Below are 21713 nucleotides of genomic sequence, written 5' to 3' on the forward strand. Positions count from 1 at the left end.
CTATTTCATACGAGTCACGCCCATCTCCATCCATAGGATCGTCCTAATTGGCTGCAGGGTCTGTCATAGGCAGATACGCACACGCCCACACAGAAAAAAAAAAAAGAAAAGAAGAGAAAAGTCAAAAGTCAACCTATTTATTCAAACTGTTCTTCATTCTTTTAAGTCTTTTGTTTTATTTTCCCTATAATTTTGTAATGCATATGAACCTAACCGGCTCCCGTGTCGGACCTAGTGCGCTTTGTACACGTAAAGCTGCGTAGCTGGTGCGCGCTTGAATAAAAAACGATTGAATCCAGCTTGTCTGCGTTACATATACGCAGCTGGTGCGCGCTTGAATGCCTCAGCTCTCGTGTGATGGTCATGTGATCAGGTGCGCTCTAGTAGCGGTGTGTTGCTGAAGATGGCGTGCTGTGGAGGCTGTTTGTGTTGTCACTGCTGCTGCAATGAAGGCGATATAAGAACCCCAGAAGAGCTGGTATGAGTTAATTTATGTGTATTATCTGTTTCACAAAGCAAAGCGCCTTGTTGAATGTTATGCGCGTCCTTTCTAAAACGCAAAATGATGCTTCATCTGTTATTCTCCACCCACATTCACTGTAAACAGCACCATGTAAATCAAGTGTACACTAACAATGAGTTTAGCAATCAAACTGAGTGTACTGAGAGCAGTAAATGAATTCATATGCATTGTCACTGAACGTTAAAGTGTAACTGTTTCTGAATTTAGTGTGCTCCCTATCTAGACTACATTGTGGGCATGTTTGGCCAGTGCAGCAGTTTTTGATAAAATGTCATTAGGGCATCATGTCATTTGGACGTCATGTAATTTGGGAATTATATCATTATATCACCAAAATATTATCTAGATAGGCAGCTCATTAGGTTATGGACACAACTTGTAATTCTTGATTTTATGATGATAAACCTGATTTAATAATTCTGTTAATGAGTTTCTTGTTGTTGTGAAGACTATTGTTGTAGAGATTGTAGACAAATCTTCTGCTTCAGTCATTATTCTAGGTATAATAAAATGAAATGTCAGAAATGTACTGAGAAAGTGTCCCTCCATTGTTTCGAGTCGTCACATGCCATCTGTTCATTATGAAGACTGAGATCATCCCAGATTCTTTAGAAAGTAAATGCCCAAATCTGATGGGTTCCTTTGGGTGGAACCCATCAGATTTGGGCATTTACTTTCTAAAGAATCTGATCTCATTTTCTGAATGTGTTAATCTGATTGTATAATTTTATGCTGGCTTTTGCTTGTTAGACAATACTGGGTGAAACCAGAGATGATGATGATGAAGAAATATTGCCAAGAAAAGACTATGAGGTCAGTGAATAATGGACATAAAGTAATTCTAAGACTTGAAACATACTTGATATTTTGTCTTTACCTGTGATGTTTGAACAATAGGAATACTGCAATGTTATGTTTTCATTAATATTTGACATTTCAGAGTTTGGATTATGACCGATGTATTAATGAGCCATTCTTGGAGGTTTTAGAGGGGTTGGATAATAAGGTAAAATGTGTTATGTCATCATTTATCATATTCGATGATGTCAAGTCCTTGTTTACCAAGCTAATTATCTCATTTCTCGTACAGAAAGCCAGAAAGTATGAAGCGATAAAGTGGATTTTGGTCTTTGCAATTGGAGTATCAACAGGCCTGGTATGTTTCGGGGTGGTTTATGTATCTAAAATAATTTTGATCAATGGTGCAAGCTGTTTTTATACTGTCTTGATATTTCTACTGTAGAGTTTGAAACTTATTGAGGATTGTAGATCCTGTGGGAGTAGAATATGCAATATAAAATGATAACTACAATATAAAATGAGAACTAATGTCTTTGTTGTGGTCAGTAGTTGGTTTATGATATTAGTATTGGTTATCTGTAACTTTATGTTGTTTTTATATTTAGTGCATACAAGTACAAATATATTTAAACTGATGAATGTGCCCAGCAGGGGCCGGTTGCATAAACTGCTAAGACTAGTCTTACAAGACCATCAAGATTCTTCTGTTACACTTTATTTTAAGGTAATGTCCTAGTTACACGTGTACTTAATATAGAAATAACAGTAAGTTATGTATATTTACAATTAAACTAACCCTAAACCAAATCCTAACCGTAACTCTGTAGTAAGTACACATACTTATTTGAGTAAGTACAATGTAACTAAGTCACCTTAAAATAAAGTGTAACTGATTTTTTTTTTAACTGAAATATTTCACATTTCATCTCAGTACAGTTTTTATGGTTATAAAAAAAAAAAGTGATTTTTCTCTTTTTTCAGACTGGCCTGTTTGTGGATTTCTTTGTGCGGCTCTTCACTCAGCTAAAGTTCCGCTTGGTTGGACAATGTATCTTTTCTGCTCAATGCTGCTTTGTGTTTTGGCTTGTAATTTTGCAATATTTGCTGATTGGAGTCCTTGACGTGTTGTTTAGCTGTGGAGGATTGCAGTGAGAATGGCTGTTTAGCTCTCTCATTACTGGAGCTGCTGGCTCTCAATATGATGTTCATATTCATCTCCAGTGTTCTGGTGCTCATTGAGGTAAGAACATCTGAATATACATTAAAGTTATGGTAGGGAATTTCAGAGAGGCTAGTAATAGCAACCTAGCTTTGAAAGCATGAGATCCTACCCTCCCTTCACAGTGCTTTCCAAAGCCACGTCTCCTTCAAAGCACATGAACACGCACAGCAGAGTCTACAAAGCATCCCGGGATGAAAGACTGCGTTAAATTACCCCTTAACTAGATAGTGTTGACATAGAAACGCATAAATCTCAGTCTGTCTGCAACTCTGCATAACATGAAACGTGCTAATGATGTGTGATGTCTGAGCGAGTAGGGTGCGTGAAGTAATGGAAATACATGTGTTGACAGGCAGGTAGGACATCCTATGGACAAACATTTTTTGATCCTGAGACTTCCAAAGAAGATTTATAAATGTTTTAATATTTAGACCACTTTTATTATTGATTGCTATCAGGATGTGAAGAAACACACACACACACACACATATATATATAGAGAAATAAATTACATAAATATATATATATATATATATATATATATTTATAAAAATGATAAAATTGCATGCTATTCTTAAAAAAAATGCTCATTTAATAATTGTATAGTGTTTGTGTGTGGGGGAGTATATAATGAATCTATTTTTTTCCTGTATATAGCCTGTTGCAGCTGGGTCTGGTATCCCAGAAATTAAAAGTTACCTTAACGGAGTAAAGATTCCAGGGATTGTGCGGCTGCGGACCTTCATTTGTAAAGTCACTGGGGTCCTGTTTGCTGTTGCTGGAGGTAATTATGAGAAAACTGCCTATATCAGCAGTACAAAGATTATAATAAAGCCTGGCTCTGTGCTCTGTTTGACTTAATAGTGATTGCCAATTAAATCTCTTTTTGGTTAAGACTTTCAATAAACAAATGTGTAAACTGGCCTGATACTAATAATATGTCGATAAATTACAAGATGTTTTCCAGAGCCTTGCAGACCGATGACAGTGGTGTGTCTTTTAAAAGTTGTTTCAGGCTGACTCAGTATTGTTTTTTGTTTCAGGTTTGTTTGTGGGTAAAGAGGGACCTATGATCCACAGTGGAGCAATAGTAGGGGCAGGACTTCCTCAGGTACTCCTCCATATGCTGATATTTCCAACGTGAGCTGAGTAACACACATACTGATTTCACTAATCTTTAACCTTTCTGCCATAGAAAGATGTTGAGGTTGACAGTACTGTAAGGCTAGAAGCTTACGCTGCTATTTTGAACCAATAATCGGAACAAAAAGAAGTTGAAGGGTGGCGTGCATAATTCAGTTATTTATCTGACTCCAATATAATTAATCTGACTCCATTAAAGTTGTTGTTATTCTTTAACCTCTTATTCTTTAAAGGTAAAGGTCTTTCTTAGAACTGATATGAAAACATAGGATTTAACTTAGAGAACGAAAGTTACAAATACTTTAGCTTTCAACAACTTTACTTTTTTTTTATTTCAAAGATTCCTACAGCCTTTAAAGCAGGCAAAGTAATTTATTAAGTTACGTAATGCACTGCTGTGCAGAAGAGGCCGTAAAAGCCTTTCTTGTAGTATGAGGTTACGCACCAGTGTGCGGGAGTGGCAGGGTTAAAGCCTTTCGCCCAGATCAACAGTTACTTTTCCTTGTTATACCCTGAGCAAAGCATTGTTAAAGGGGTGGTTGATTATGATTTCACTTTTCTAACTTTAGTTAGTGTGTAATGTTGCTGTTTGAGCATAAACAACATCTGCAAAGTTACAACGCTCAAAGTTTAAAACAAAAGGAGATATTTGCTTTTGTAGGGACTACACGACATTCCTCCCGGGTTAATGACATCACTAACCCTGAAAATTACATAAACCCCGCCCCCGGGAACACGCAGTCCATGTTGAGAAGAGGAAGAGTTGTAGTAGAGCACATTTGTGAGTCTGCTCTTGCTGTTCCATCCGTCTTTTCACATGCAATTCACTACGTAACACAAATGCAATAGCATGTCACTCTGTAGGCATCTTACAACAGTTCCCACACAAGCGATTTATAGATTATCATGACAGAATATGCTAACTGAAGATAGTTAACTCCACATCAGCAACATAAATTCATCAACTAACCATTCAGAAACATCCTGTGGCATTCTACATGTTGTCTCTTCTTCTTGAGTCTCTCCGTCATCGTCCGACTCTAGTTTAAACATAAAAGGCAGAACAGTTTGACATTTTAGTGATTGTCTGCGTGAGGTAATCAGAGCTGCTCACACACACACACACACACACACACACACACACACACACACACACACACAAGCTCTTGAAGCTCCGCCCTCTGTGCCGAGAGCAGCAGCTCATTTGCATTTAAAGGGACACACACGAAACGACGCGTTACTGACCCTCAAAAAGGGACAATTTTAACATGCTGTTAAAATTATCTGTGGGGTATTTTGAGCTAAAACATCGCATACACACTCTGGGGACAACATAGACTTATTTTACATATTGTTAAAAGGGACATTATACCACCCCTTTAAACATGAGTGGAATACCAACAACAAAACCGACAGACAGGAAACCAAAAGATAAGGCAAATGGGTGGTGTTCAAGAGGGGGAGAAGTACATTAACATATTCTCCTCAATGCTTTTTTTAAGAAATATTACCTTATTGTACATTATGATACTTAAATATCTCTATTAAGTTCACCACCTTTCAGTTCAGTTTAAAAGCTGTCAGATGAGATCAAACATGGCATAGTTACATGTTAGAACACACTAGTAGATAAATAGTCTGTAGTGGAAAGCACATGTGTGTTGGGCTGCAAATGGTACAGATGTGTCATTGAGGTGCAATCGATTCTCCTCAGAGGCCATCCAGTGCCTGGAGAGTTTCAACAGTCCTCGATCCGCATATTGATGAATCCCTTTTATTAGATAAGCATTAGCATACTGTGATGATGAAGGCCATTGTGCCACGTATAATTCACATGTATACCGTTAAAGGGATTTCTTAAGTACTAGGGCAGTAAAGAGTTCTACCCACATTCGCTCAGCCCTACAATACTTTAGATGGTTAATGATTTTGTGATCTGAATGTTACCTGGTAAGTAATTTATGCATCATCTTTCCTGACACAGTCATAGTTAAATGTTTTGAACGCATGTTTGTATGTCTGGTTAGTTTCAGAGCATCACCTTCCAGAAGATTCGCTTTCACTTCCCATATTTCCGCAGTGACAGGTGAGTAATGCATCACACCAAAACACTAAATCAAATCAACTAAATCATTTATTAATTAGTTACTAAATTAGTTATTAATAAACTAAATAATTTATTACATAGTGGAAAATGAATGTAAAACAGCATTTACCTCCACTGTCTGCAACCCTCTACCTCTGTAATGTGGTATATTTCTTTGTGAAAATGTGCAGTATAGAACATTTTATCCAGTGATAATTGACTGAAATGGAAAATGTATCAATGTTTAAAGCTAGATTACAGAAATAGTTTTTTGGTTAACATGAGCCAATAGCATGTGTAGCTTTTAAAAAGATCAACTTTTTTTGGTTACTATTTACAATAAGGTTTCATTTGTTAACATTAGTTAACATGAGATAAGAATGAGAATTACTTCTACTGCATTTATTAATCTTAGTTAATGTTAATTTCATCATTTACTAATAAATTTTTTTAAATCAAAAGTTGTTTTTCTTAACATTAGTTAATGCACTGTGACCTTACATGAACAAACAATGAACAGCTGGATTTGTATGAACTAATATTAACAATGTTAGCGCAGGTTAGTTAATACATTAACTAATGTTAATGAGGCCTCATTGTTAAGTGTTAGCCTTTTATCTTTAGAATATTACTGTTGTATGATATTATTTTATAATTCTTAAATAATATTTTTCTAAATAATATTATACAAAATAATTTTTGCATCTTTAGAATAATGTGCACAGCCTAAATGTGCTCAGTGAGACTGACTGTGTATTAATAACTGGGATATCAAAAGTGCCCTAATTTTTTTATTTATGTTATGTTGTGTTAAGGGACAAAAGGGATTTTGTGTCAGCGGGTGCAGCAGCCGGAGTTGCGGCTGCCTTCGGGGCACCCATAGGGGGCACACTCTTTAGTCTGGAGGAGGGGTCATCCTTCTGGAACCAGGCTCTCACATGGAAAGTGGTATGTTGATGTTTGTTGGGTTTTGGTCATGTATTTTTGGGATGTGCTCAGAAAGTGCTACTTGACCTTAATCCATTATAATTCGCTGTCTCTGTCTCTCTTCTGTCTTTTAGTTGTTCTGCTCCATGTCTGCCACTTTTACACTCAACTTCTTTCGTTCTGGGATCAACTTCAATAAATGGGGATCATTCCAGCTCCCTGGCCTGCTCAACTTTGGAGAGTTCAAGGTGAAGAACTACAGAATGAAAACATTAAGTCCCCTTTATTATATGCATTTTTATGTTTATTTTCATTTTTATTATATGTTGATGTAAGTTACAGTAGGTGATAATATGGTAGTAATATTTAAAATAACCAAATCCTTTTAAATATTCATTTGGCCTATTACTTTCTTAACCCTTAAGAATAAACGGTGAATTGCACTTATTGAGTCATCAAAGATTCAATTACTTCTTATATATATTTTTCTTGTTGTATTGTTTATTTATGAATAGATTGATGAGCACTAAGGTTGATGTTTAACTTTAAAAAGACCCGAGTTATGCATTTAAGAGTTATTGCACATTCTTACTGTAATTAATTAGTGCATAGTATTTAAAAAAAAATTGTTATAATATTTTATAAAATTGTAATGTCCTTTTCACCTGAAGTCACCTGATGTTTAGTTTAAAAAAAGTTAGAAGCCAGAACGCTATTTGATTTAGCCTAATGTTATAGGTAATGCACCTTTTTTTAAATTAAAAGATAAATAATAGTTAATGCAGTAATTTAATATTAAGTCATAAATGCTAAGATGCTCTTGAGGGTAAATTGGACCTTAAGCTTGCTGATTATTTGCAAATGCAGTTTCCTGTTGACTTAAAATGATCATTGAATTAATGAAAAGCAAACTGTGGTGTTGCCTTTTTTGTTTTTCTTTGCTATCTTTAGTGCACAGATGGAGATAAGTCATGTCATTTGTGGACGGCAGTAGATTTGGCGTTTTTTGTATTAATGGGGGTGGCAGGAGGTCTGCTCGGCGCGCTGTTCAACTGCATCAACAAACGACTGGCAAAATACCGCATGAGAAACGTTCATCCTAAAGCAAGATTCATCAGGTGCCCGAGAGATATCTTACTTATATGGATTTAGTATTGAATGAAACTACTCAAAACAACTTTTAGAATTGAACTACCCAGATATGAAGAGAGTAGCTTTCTGACAATATTTTATATTTCTTTTTTGGCAGGGTGTTGGAGAGTCTATTGGTATGTATGGTGACCACACTAGTGATCTTCATGGCTTCAGTGACTCTGGGGGAGTGCCGAGATTTAGTCTCCACCATAAATAACAACACATCATCACAGGTCAGACTGAGACCAGCTTCCTTTCTCTCTTAACTTCATTATTTTTCTCTCTTATAACTCTACTCTATTTCTCTTAGCTTCTTTTCTCCCACTTTATATTAAATGTCTTTAACTACTTTGTAATAACATTTAAATTAATCATTTGACACAATGTTCTTACTGTGTACACACTAGAGCTGCACGATTAATCCTTAAAAGATTGCAATCTTGATTCAAATACCCACACAATCTTTCTCCAAGTCAAGTCACCTTTATTTATATAGCGTTTTATACAATACAGATTGTTTCAAAGAAGCTTTACAGTAATCACCAGAAAATAATGCATTCCGGCTGTTGTTCAGCTGAAGTCATTTCAGTGTTGATTCAGTTCTGTTGTAAAGATCATCAATTATTCAATTAGTTCATTTCATCTATAAAGCAGTTTTGCAACAAACAAAAAAAATGTCATCCAGCTCAGTTCATTTATCATACAACAGCGTCAGTACAGTCAGATCAATAATATTGTTGAATATTAAGTGTCCCTAACTAAGCAAGCCAGAGGCGACAGTGGCAATGAACTCGAACTCCATCAGGTGACAGAATGGAGAAAAAACCTTGGGAGAAACCAGGCTCAGTTGGGGGCCAGTTCTCCTCTGCCCAATGAACGAACAATGGTGTGATTATGATTCAGGCAGCATCATAAGTCAGAATTCAGTTTGGGATCGGTAGCAGGATAGCAGTATTCAAATATCCTTTTAAAAAAGTAACTTAACTTGGTGCTTCAAATAACAATTGTATCGATTACATTGTTATGCCACCAGGTGTGACTGTTAAAAAAAATATTTGTCATTAAATCATTCATTCAAGAGATTCGTTCAAAAACGCTGATTCATGAGTGAGTCATTGAATCATTCATTCAAACCATTTTTTAAAAAATATTAAATCTAATAAATTAAACAGTTTTAAATAGACTGCAGCAATTTATATTTTGTTAGAACCTCTATTAAATTGCGTTATTTTATTTAGTTGTTCAATCGTGGGAGGATTGTGATCTCTTTTTCAAGCAAAAAAAGGTGATTCTCAATTTATCCAGAACTCTAGTACATGGATGATTTTACATTGTACTAATATGTAAAAATGCCTTTGTTGTAATTACATCTGTAATTAATTTCTGTGGTTACATCTATAATTACACTGTTGAACCTTCCCTTACCCGTTAAGCCACCCTTAAACCTACTCATACCACCAAACCTGTCCTTAACCTTACCCGTATCCCAACTCAGTAGCAGCAAGTGTTTTGCAATACAAAATGAACAGTAAGTAATGATGAAAGTAATGATTACTTGCTGAGCTGAAATAACAGCAGCAAGATATTGAACTGTTGATACAACCTGGGGTGTGTTTCCCGCACAACGACGTAACTCACTGCTTAACCACCACATTTTGATGAATGGTTGTAGAAACTAAGTAGCTAGTCACGACTATTTCCCTAAAGCGGTCGCACCTCTGTCGTTTGAACGACACGTAACATGCATTTAATCACGTTACTGTGCAGTATTTGGCGTACACTTTACTCTTGTATACATGCGGTTCATTCAGTCAGCAGCTTTTTCCATGTAACATAATTTTTTTATGACATGCTGCTATAACAAACTGAGGACTACTTCACTATTTTTGTTCCCTGTCATTTTGCTTTATTTAATGTTAAATTAATCACGGGATCCTCTACATCATACTCCAAAGTTCGCTTGTGCATTTATCCACATGCACACTCCTCAAAAACGGGGCTGATTGGTGACATGCTAAAATGTATGATTAAAATGTATATTTAAATGGGATGAAAGATGAATGTTAGCTTGATGCTGTGCCCAATAGCATGATCTATTTAAGTCCACATGTCATTTTAACAGTAAACTATGCTTCTAACCACAGCTCGACAGCTATACTTCCAACCACGCACGTTTGCGATGCTGTTTGCGAATGTTCGTTGGAACTATGCTTTCGGGAAGTTGTTTAGCTTTGTTGGTAATGACTTGCAACTATAGTTGGCTAACGATGCTTTTGGGAAACACACCCCAGGTCCACACTTCAGTTTATTTTTATGAGATTATAGCTTCTAATTTCTAGAAAGCTTTCCTTTTTCGTGTGCAGTATGAATCAGACTGTAGGTGCAGTAATGGTTTGTGTTTTGTAGGGTTCTGTAAGTGAGGAGGTGAACTCAACCATACGACGATTCTTCTGCTACAACAACACATATAATGACATGGCGACTCTGTTCTTCAACCCTCAAGAGGTGGCAATCCATCAGCTCTTCCACCAGAATGGTAAGAAACTTACATGCAGCAATGTACTGTTTGGGTTAGGTTTTTTTTTCTTTCTTTCTTTTTTTTAAGTCACAGAATGGTTTGCTATTTTGAATGTAGCACCCCTTTTTCCAGCAACCTATGTTTTCCATTGACATTTCAGAAAATTCTACCAAAAGGATTTTAATCCTTAAAGACCTTTACCCAAAATATGACATGTATGTAATTTACTCCACCTCAACCTGTTTTAGGACTGCACATTTGCATAGATAATCTTTTGGTCAATATTGAGATCACAATTACTCAATGACTTATTAATAATCCACTACAGGTCAAAAGTTTGGAATAATTATGATTTTTTTAATTAAAAAATTAAGTCTTTTTTGCTCACCAAGACTTCATTTATTTGGTAAAAAAAAAATACAGCAAAAACAGTAATATTGTGAAATATAAAAAAATATATATTTTAATTCCTATTACTCCAGTCTTCAATTTAATAAAGACCAATTTATTGATCAATTTAATGCCTCCTTGCTCAATAAAAATCATATATTTATCTTTAATCTTATTTACCCCAAATTTGAGTTGTAATTTGAATTAGTTTCCACCTCCACGATGAGACTAGTGGAGGTGGAAGACTAATCCGCATATTAGAATGATTTCTGAAGGATCATGTGACACTGAAGACTGGAGTAATGATGCTGAAAATTTAAATATAAAAATTATTTTAAATTGTCAAAATATTTCATAATATTACTGTTTTTGCTGTATTTTGGATCAAATAAATGCAGTCTTGGTTAGCAGATGAGGCTTACCGATCTAAAACCTTAGAACAGTAGTGGATATTTTAAATAAATTATATTAAAATAAATTAGACAAAAATAATTAACTGTAGTGCACTTCCACTCCTACTAAAAACTACTAAACATTTAGCAAGGGTGAAATCACACTGCTGTAAAAGTAAAAAAAAAAAAAATAGAGTAATAAAATAACAATAAAAGTTTTATCTTGATTTATCTTGTTTTCATAATTGTTATAATCCAAATTTTCATTTAATATCTAGCCCTCAACCTCTATGATATTGTGGTCTGTAGCAATCAAGTTGAAGTTTCCTGAGATGGATATATGACTATACAACCCTATTTTCTAACCCTCTCTGTCTTTCTTTCTCCCTACTTGTTCTGGCTTTGTTCACAGCTACCTTCAGTCCAGTCACCCTCTCGCTGTTCTTTGTGCTGTATTTTTTTCTGAGCTGTTGGACATATGGTGTGTCCGTCCCCAGTGGTCTGTTTGTCCCGTCTCTTCTCTGTGGAGCTTCTCTTGGACGCCTGGTGGCCAATGTCCTCAAAATGTAAGATTTATATCTGTTTATAGTGTCTCAAGAACTACCAAGGTCACCTTTTGGAACAGGACACATGTATTTAATGCATCTTATTCATCATAATCTTTTGCCATAAATGTAAAATGTTGTTTTACTGTGTAATTGCAGTAACTTCCACATGCAAATCTATTCGGGGACCTTTGCCTTGATTGGAGCAGCTGCCTTCCTAGGAGGCGTGGTTAGAATGACCATCAGCCTGACAGTAATCTTAATTGAATCGACCAATGAGATCACCTACGGACTTCCCATTATGATTACACTGATGGTAGGACAACAAAAATCTGAATTTGGTGTTTTTTTTGTCTTATAGGAAATCATCATCCAGGAAATTTGTGTGATAATAAATACTATTATTTGGACAGTTTGTGTGACTTTTCAACTATCAGACTACACCCTTAATAAATGTCTTCCCAGTATAGCATAATTAAAATTGTATATGGTAAAAAAAAAAAAAAAAAGAACAAAGAATCTACATATAATGTCTCATTCTTCCCTTCAATGACTTCTAACTACCATTGTTTTGTCAGGTGGCCAAATGGACAGGAGATTTCTTTAATAAGGGAATATATGATATTCACATTCACCTGAAAGGAGTCCCGCTGCTGGAGTGGGAAACAGAAGTCGAGATGGACAAGTGAGACCTTTGTATTACACGTGTCACAGTGGCTTTTTATTATTGTGGATCACAGAGGCTCCAAGAATTTGAACTTTTAATACACGCTTAAAAATCTCTGCATTTCATAACATTATCTGTCAAATAATCCAAGTTCTTGGAAAAATATGATATTTTGTAATGCAATGATGTTCGTACATGATGTCTAAATTCTTTTGGGGCCACTTCATTCATTCATTGCACACATTCACTGCTTAAAATCCTTATCTCATTCATTCATTCAAATCTTTAGTTCATCTCTTTCATTCATTCATTCTTTGCTTAAAATCCTTGTTTCGTTCATTCATTTAAAATTCATTCAATTACTAAGTATATTTCTCAAAATTCATTTAAATCCTTTGTTCGTCTCTAAAAATCATTTGTTAATGAATGAATGAATGCATGCATGAATTAATATTTCCATTCATAATTTGTCTTGTACAAATTTGTCTAGTTTGTTTTTAATTTATCCCCATCTCCCTGTTAGATTGACAGCCAGTGACATCATGGAGCCCAACCTGACATACGTGTATCCTCACACCCGTATTCAGTCTCTGGTCAGCATCCTGAGGACCACAGTCTATCACGCCTTCCCCGTCGTCACCGAGAACCGAGATAACGAGAAGGAGTTTATGAAGGGAAACATCCTCATAAGTAACAATATTAAATTCAAGGTACGTCACACCATTTGTACCAGTATTTATCTACAGTGTTTTGACCACAAGATGGTGCAAATGGTCTACTGTTTTTACATCCCCCTCAGTAACACAGCAATGAGCTTTATTTGATGGAGTTGAAGTGACGTTTTGCCTGCCGGATGATGAAATAGACTATATTGAAGGAAGGACCTGAACCATAATTAGGGATTGGATTATCATAGAGACTAGTTTTTTATTTTTATTTTTATTTTTTACTACTTTAACTAATACACTTTTTCTCAGATGCTTTGGCACATTTCTTAAATCATCCAGGAAGTGCATTTCTCGAAACAATTCATTCAAACCGCACAACACAATGAATTACCTGCAAAAAGCGTGTAACTTGCTTAAAATCCTTGGTTCATCTCTCAAAAGTAAATATTTTCTTTGTAAAATATACAAATATACAGTTCTTTGCAAAAGTGCAAATAGTTGTTAGATGCTGCTACTAACTTATAAATAGTGGCAGATACTATTTGCACCTCAGTATTGTTGTACATTAACTGGATGCAGTAAATAACTATATTTTTTTAAATTATTAAATTGATGCCGCAAACAAGAATGCTTAGCCATGTTGTCGATATAACAGTGTACTCAGTTAGTATTTCCTGATGTAATCTATGGCTACAGTATTGATGACAATGATTGAATATGCACAAGGTTGCATAATGTATACCATAGCATATATCAATTTCAGTGGTACAAAATGTACACATTAATGTATGTGGAATATTTATTGCAATCAACAAATTACAGTACAATGTCATTGTGGTACAGAAAAAAGACAACCATTTTACAGTAGATCTTCATTTATTAATTCATCATTATTTTATATGGTTAAAGTGTACTGACAAGCATTTATGGTAAAATAAGATGCACTTTAATGTCATTTCTATTGAAACATATGTCATTAGACACAACTATTTCACAGAACAAAGGGGAAAAAATAAAATTCAACATTCACCTTACAGCAATTTGTCAATTCAGGACACAAAAAAAAAAAAATTTAATAGAAGTGTGTGGAAAGATTAACTGATTATGACTGGTTAAATTTAGCATTTATGGCTATTTTAAAGATTATGCAACAGAGAACCAGTACAATATATTTTGATCAACATGAAATGAGCAATTGATGTAGGAAACAGCAGACAATTGCAAAAAAAAAAAAAAAAAAATCTGTTCTGTTTCTGATCTGAGAAATGTACCAAAGCGACTGAGAAAACTCTGCTTTGACTTCTGGAGCATGACTTCATAATGAAACTAATCAATGTTATTGTGTACTATTCATTACTGTTGTTATTACTAGGAACCGGATAATATTCTGATTGTTCCAATCCAATCTGACTTCTGACCTATAATGCTGACTGAATCATAATCATACACTGTTCGTTCGTTGGTGAGAGGAGAACTGGCCCCCCGACTGAGCCTGGTTTCTCCCAAAAAAATGTTCTCCATTCTGTCACCTGATGGAGTTTTGGTTCCTTGCCACTGTCGCCTTTTTCGCCTTTGACTTTTGGCTTGCTTAGTTGGGGACATTTAATTTAATATTCCACAATATTATTTATCTGCCTGCATTGACACCGTTATATGAGAACTGAACTGGGCTGGACGATAATATCACGGTTTACTCCAGAGCGGCTATATATATATAAATATAAATATAAATATAAATGAACTAAATTAAAGGGATAGTTCACTTTGAAATAAAATTTTGGTATGTTTTAGCTTACTTCAAGGGCATCCAAGATGTAGGTGTCTTTTTTTCCGCAGTAGTTTCAATTTTGATATTTTTAGGTCAAACCGTTCCTGTCTGTCAGTCATTTAATGCAGGTCTGTGGTCACTGTCTCAAAGAGCATGCACAGAGTCCAAATTAAAACAATTCCCCATCGTCCAAATTAAACAATTCCCCATCATAAGTACACATTGACGGCCTAAGACACGAAACGAGCGGTTTGTGTGAGAAAACGAAACAGTATTTATATCGTTGTTATCTCTTGAACACAGCCGCGTCCAAATGATCTGAGGGCGCGGGCGGGTATAGATATATACACTAGATGTCGCTTGGCTACGGTTTCGTTCCAATGAACTGCAGTAGCCAAGGCAACGTCTAGTGTATATATCTATACCCGCCCGCGCCCTCAGATCATTTGGACGAAATTGAAACTACTGCGGAAAAAAAGTCACCTACATCTTGGATGCCCTTGAAGTAAGCTAAAACATACCAAAATTTTATTTCAAAGTGAACTATCCCTTTAATAACTTTTTACAACAAAAATGAAACATCACTGAACTTACTTAAGCTGGACTGTGACATTATTTTCTTCTGGAAACAAACTTTGTTGCATTATTTTCCTGTTATCTCTGTAAAGCTGCTTTGAAACAATCTGTATTTTAAAAAGCGCTATATAAATAAATGTGACTTGACTACATGTAATTCTAAAAAAAAAAAAATTATTTTTAATAATCTTTCAATAATATATTATAACTTTATCCACTTCTAAAATATGTATCCACTCAAAATCCAACTTAAATCCGATGGATAGATACAATATATAAAATAATAGATTAACATAATTTTAAAGTTGTTTTAAAATAAAATAAAAAGTTGTTCAAATAAAAAAGTTAAAGTTAAATTTTAAAGTTGTCTAAAAATGTATTAGCAATAAGCATGTTTAGAAATTAACATTAACCAAAATTAATAAATGTTGTATTGTTAGTGGTTACTAATTATTTTAGTTTCTTTGTCCAAAAAAACAAAACCCTGTTTCACTCTTGTTGTTTCTGCTCCTTCAGAAAACCAGTGTGTTGACGCGTGCGGGGGAGCAGAGACGGAGGTGTCAGTCGATGAAATCATACCCGTCGAGTGAGCTACGCAATGTGTGTGATGAGCAGGTTGTTGTGGAGCCGGCGGAGGAAGGGCAGGACATGCTTCAGCAGATGCTGGAGAGGAGGTCAGTTGGATGAACTTTGACCTTTTACCTCCAGAACTATTATCACCCTGTTCTAGTTGAAAAGAATATATATTATGAGAACATTGAGCATTGAGACAAGATGAATTCATATAACAGTACTTTGCATGCAGTGTATATTGTTACAGAAATATTTAAACACTGCATATTCTCCACTTTTGAGCATTTATAGCTCCCAGAAGTCCACTTATAATTTTTTTCTTACACCAAAAACAGACATTTGGTGACATGACCACTTCCATCCTCTCTTTTACACTTAGACTTTAACAGTTTTTTTGCTCATGCACTTTTAAGTCCTCTATATGTAATCCAGGTCAGACCAGTTAGCTGAATATTGAAAATATAAGAGATCATATGTTAATACGCTGATATTTTTCAATGAATGTTTTTGCTGTTTTTAATAAATGATGTCGGTGTACTGGGGAGGAGCTGTGACAGTATTGTGCCTTTTATTTAAAAAGAGCAAAGGAAATCTATTTTCCCACGTGAGCCGTTTACATGAGACTGCTGTGTGTTGTTGATGTTGGCAGGCATGTGCCGTACCCAAACCTTTACCCGGACCAGTCTCCCAGTGAGGAGTGGACCATGGAGGAGAGGTTCCGCCCGCTCACCTTTCACGGGCTCATCCTGCGTTCACAGCTCGTCAACTTGCTGATCCGCGGCGTCTGCTATGCTGAAAACCAGTCGGTCAGTGTCATTCAAACGCCTCCTCCTGTTTCCCTTCTCCTTGATTCTTCTCTCTTCTTCCCTTTTGTTTGCTCTCTTCCTGTCTCATCACATTTTCTCCTGCCTTCATTTCCCACCTCGATTTTCTGTATATTACTCTCATCATTCTTTGAGGAGGTCAAATCATCCCTGTAGTCCCCTTATGTTTATGCCTTATAATTACTTGAAAGTGCACATTAAAATTCAATTATAATTTAGGTAATTTATTAATAATTGTTCCTGTTTTTTTAATAATATTTTATTAAAACTTTATAGCTTTCTCCATCATTTAATCTAATCAAGGCAGCATGATCAGGGAACAGTATTATTATTAACCACTCTCATTAAAGGGATCCTATTATGCTTTTTTTTGATATTTTCAACTTTTTTTAGTGTGTAATGTTGCTGTTTGAGCATTAAAGAGGTCTGCAAAGTTAGAAAGCACAAATCAGATCCAAAGGGAGTTATTCTCTATATCAGTAAGCACAGTTTCTGAACTCCCTGAAATGGCTCCATTGTAGTCTTAAGGTTTCTTCTGGGAACAAAAACATCACAATATTCCTGATTTAAAGGGGTCCTATAATGCTCTTTTACAATGTTTTATGGTGTTGTTTTTGGGGTGTACTAGCATATGCTTTCATTCTTGATTGTTCAAAAAGCACATTATTTTACATTATTACAGCTCCTCTCTCCCTAATCTGGCTCTGAACGTGCCTTATAGTTAAGGTTTCGATGAACCCCCTCCTTCGGAAATACGAAATGTGCTGTTATTGGTTAGCTGGTTAGTGTTGTGATTGGCACCGCTCGGCATGTTGGGAAATGTCACGCCCCTTACAATAACTGCAAATTTCATCTGCTCAGGTGTAAATATTAAGGATGCAGTCAATTTCAAACCAATTCAAGCCTGATTCAGACTTAAGAATGTTAACAAACATGAGGATCGTCAAGAACGGATTTCATGCACAGACTTCACAAGCAGGATTTCACAGGACGTTTTAGAGTAGTGTGTTTTTTTTTTGGTAATTTTCTTATACATTTTATAAACGTTATACTCCTTATACGTTTTACATTTAATCATGATATTTGTTGGAAAACTATGTTTACTACGATTACAAACCACAAATCACAAAACCATGGTTTAATTGTGCTAAGCGGTGGTGAACAGCCTTACAAAAGCGAGATGTTGTTGTAGTGATGTCAACACTAATGTTGTTTATCAGGTGAAGGCAAAGCTTTGCTCTTTTTTACATCATAGCAACTACATAAAATGTATAATTGGAACTGTTAAAGTGCCCCTATTATGCTATTTTAAAGTTTCCTAATGTTGCTTTGAAGTGGACTTTGAGCTTTGTAAACTTGCAGATCTCTTTTATGCTCAACAGCAACATTACAGACTTACTGGAAAAAGTGAAAAAGCATAATAGGACCCTTTAAATAATTCATGCCCAAGGCATATGTAAAATAAAGGGGCGAGGCCTAGTTGAGTTGTGATAGTAATGTGTTGAAACTCAGTTATGGTAAGGGGCATGATATTTCCCAAACAATCTGGAAGCGATTGACCAATCACAACACACTGGTCCAGCCAACCAATCAGAGCACATTTGGAAGGAGGGGCTTCATAGAGACTGGAACTAAACAGAGTAACTGACAGACTGGGAAGAGAGGTGCTGCAACAATGTAAATTGTTTTTTGAATGTTCAAGCATGAAAACCTATTCTAGTAGTAAAATATTTATTAAAACATCAGATCTTTTTTTAAACTGTACTTGTAGATATTATTATATCAATCAAATAAAATAAAAGGCCACTGAAGTGTGCTTAAAGAGAATACACTTTCATGACTTTCACACAATTCATTTTCTAAAGTTCACTTTGTAATAATGTCAAATGAAAAGTTTAAGTACAATTAAAATCATTGTTTTAATAATCTTTTGTTATGCACATGTAAAGTAGTTATGATTATGATTTTAACTGTTATTCATTAGTACATTTAATATATTTTAAATATTGCAAATTCATAATTACAAATTGCGTAATTACTAAAATTTAAATACATGACATTTATTTTTCAATAGAAATGACGTGACAATGACAAATGAAGTGTTTTTTATTTTACCATAAATGGTTGTCAGTACATTTACCAGTACACTATAACCTTATAATGATGAATTAATAAATGAGTATTAATAAAGTACTTCAGTTCTACTTAAGTGTCAAAAAACTAATTGCATTTAATATAAATTTAAACTATAATACATTTTCATTTAATTCCAATTAAAATGCAGATAAGAAAACATTATGTTCCGTTCACACTTAAGTATATATTTGAAGTATATTCCATAATAAGTAAAAAAAAAAATTATAGGTTGCTAAAAACCTATAATTGTTTTGCAGTTTATAAATTCCTTTTAGCAGAATTAGCAGCAAACAAAGTTAGGAACTTTGATACTTTAATTTGCGCTTGTTTAACTTGTTCATAGCTCTACACGAATCAACCAGATACATGTCAACCAACCTATCTCTCTCTCTTCCTCCCCTCTGTAGAGCGCCTCACAGCCACGGCTCTCTCATTCAGAGATGACTGAGGACTACCCACGATTCCCTGACATCCACGATCTCGACCTGGCCCTTCTCAATCCACGCATGATTGTGGCAAGTCCAATGACTTATAAAACTCATCAGGGAATGCCGTGACTCTCACAGCAGTTCATAAACTGCTGGATATCAGTTATACATGATGTGTGTTGGTGTGCATAATGACTATTAATTGGTGTTAATTGGAAAACGTTGAAGAGCTCTTGTTGTAAAGTGAGCCATGCAGGGATGACAGTTTGTTCAGTGGTCTCTCTCAGACATAATTAACCTAATTTTGTTTTTCTTTTTTCTTTTTTTACAGGATGTGACTCCTTACATGAACCCCTGTCCGAATACAGTCTCTCCAAATACACGCGTCTCCCAAGTATTCAATCTGTTCAGGACCATGGGGCTTCGACACTTACCTGTAGTCAATGCCGTGGGAGAGGTACGTCTTAGACTGAGGGGGACGTTTACACTACACTGTTTTCAACTGAAAACAAAACTCTTTATGAGTTTTGGGGGCCTGAATATGCAAACATTTAAAGACAGGTTTCAAAGTGCAAGTTTTTGAAAACGATACCATTATCGCCCCCCATGTAAACTACAAAAATGCAAATTGTGGAAATGGTGACATCATGCGCATGCGCATGCGTATTATGTGTTCCGTCTATAGCGTAATGCTTCTTTACAAAGTGCCATCAGCAACTACTGGAAGGCCTGGAATGCATAATGCAGCGTTTTTAGTCATTTTTGCGGACCCGTGTGAACGGGGATCGTTTTCAGAAAGGCAAAAGAAAAACTTTTCTGTTTTTAGTTGTTGTGTAAACACCCTTAATAAGCACAAACTTCTAAACATGTCGATGGAAACAAAGTGGCAAAGATATAGAAGAAACCTTCTGTCTCTTCATTAATTTGAATGCTTTAGTGTGTTATGCAGCTGATTGTGCATGTATAAGATCTGCAGAGTTACAAAGCAAAAAAGTCTCAAACCTAAAGAGATATACTTTGTAAAAGTTAAGGCTCAGCCACGCCTTCCTAAAACGCTTCGTTCAAACACGCCCAACAAATCTACGTCAGTATGTGGGGGCAGAGTTTCACAACAACACCCAAATGTGTACGCTAAGAAAGAATGCAGAACTTTTAGTCTCGCTGTGTTATTGTTACCGCCATGTCGTGGAGACGCTGTGTTTCTCGTTGGAAAGCCAAACTACTTTGTCTGGCCTTCCAAAAGAGGACACAATTAGAAAACAGTGGTTAAGCTTTATTTACTACAGTGTAAGGCCCGCTATATTGGTCCAATTGCCGGTTCGCCAATACACGGGGAAGGTATCACGTGTTACTGTCCTTTTCTCATGCAAAGTATTGGTTGGTTAAATGCAATACATTAATCATGTATTCTCTCGTTAATTCATCTGACTCCATAAATGAAAGGTTTTAATAATATCTGTGCCTCACTAAAAGTGAGCGAATGTTTGACTATTCCTTTTAACCATTCAATGAACAATGTCAAAATCAGTTAGAATAATCACATGTAACAATTTAATATTTCAGATATCAGAGATCAATTCCACAATCAATTAAAATATCTAGAACATGGTTATACATTGGTTACACCAAAGAATCTTACCCAGCTTGTACCTGAGATAGAGAGAGAGAAAGGGAAAGAAAGAGAAAGAGAGAGAGAGAGAGAGACAGACAGACCACCTATTCCATTCGTGTCCCGCAAAAAAGAGACCAGAGACACCTTCCTTTATCCCCTTGACCAGGTAACATGGGGGATGGGGAGGCCACCCTCAAAATGGCTTCTTATTCAACAAAAGGGGGGTGGCATTATCTGGACCAGTTTTCTCTAAACTTCTATAAACCTTATTTCCTTTTATTTGATCTATCTGGATATGAGATATCTGTACCACTCACTTTGAGACATTTCAAATGACACCAAAAACATAACAGTCAATGATAAACATTCACATTAAACCATGTTCTTGTATGAGTTGTTCTTAGTAGTTTGTGAGAGGAAGTCAGGCCGTGTGGGGGAGGTCGAATGTTAATTAGCCATCAGGGCCTTTTGCCTCATGCAGGCCTCAACCAGTATTTTCAGTCTTACAACAGTGTTCCTGAACAGTACAACCAAAATATTCGACTGTGTGCTGCGCATTTTTCGGAGGACTGTTTCCAGAACCTGCGAGAGTACAAGGCCGGCTGTGCACAAAGGCTGATTCTAGAAAGTGGGGCAATTCCATCTTTGCATTCTGGCGCTTCTGACTCAAAGACACAGTAGCGAATTCTTAAAATATGAAAACATACTTACAGGCTGACTATTCAAACGTGAGTTTTGAGCAGCAGAGAGTAACGATTGTTTGCCGTTTCTACGATCTCA

The 21713-nt window shown here is 35.7% G+C and overlaps 1 protein-coding gene across 2 annotated transcripts in view; it reads left to right on the forward strand.

The window, feature by feature from the left end:
- Positions 1–345: 345 nt before the first annotated feature.
- The window catches only part of clcn6 (chloride channel 6), a 526148-nt gene continuing 504780 nt past the window's right edge, over positions 346–21713 (forward strand). For both annotated transcript variants that reach the window (XR_013823835.1, XM_079896437.1), the window contains exons 1-22: positions 346–478; positions 1274–1336; positions 1464–1529; positions 1614–1679; positions 2306–2372; positions 2458–2564; positions 3204–3330; positions 3590–3657; positions 5717–5775; positions 6591–6723; positions 6837–6950; positions 7654–7820; positions 7952–8069; positions 10243–10372; positions 11549–11702; positions 11841–11997; positions 12260–12366; positions 12872–13058; positions 15877–16034; positions 16583–16739; positions 19301–19408; positions 19653–19778. Coding sequence is in view for 1 of the 2 variants with exons in the window: in XM_079896437.1 (XP_079752563.1) it covers positions 404–478; positions 1274–1336; positions 1464–1529; positions 1614–1679; positions 2306–2372; positions 2458–2564; positions 3204–3330; positions 3590–3657; positions 5717–5775; positions 6591–6723; positions 6837–6950; positions 7654–7820; positions 7952–8069; positions 10243–10372; positions 11549–11702; positions 11841–11997; positions 12260–12366; positions 12872–13058; positions 15877–16034; positions 16583–16739; positions 19301–19408; positions 19653–19778 (2514 nt within the window). In the remaining variant the exon portion in view is untranslated. The remainder of the gene's footprint in view (positions 479–1273; positions 1337–1463; positions 1530–1613; positions 1680–2305; positions 2373–2457; positions 2565–3203; positions 3331–3589; positions 3658–5716; positions 5776–6590; positions 6724–6836; positions 6951–7653; positions 7821–7951; positions 8070–10242; positions 10373–11548; positions 11703–11840; positions 11998–12259; positions 12367–12871; positions 13059–15876; positions 16035–16582; positions 16740–19300; positions 19409–19652; positions 19779–21713) is intronic.

Source organism: Squalius cephalus, assembly GCF_949319135.1.
Source record: "Squalius cephalus genome assembly, chromosome: 16".
In the NCBI taxonomy this organism is placed as follows: Eukaryota; Metazoa; Chordata; class Actinopteri; order Cypriniformes; family Leuciscidae; genus Squalius; species Squalius cephalus.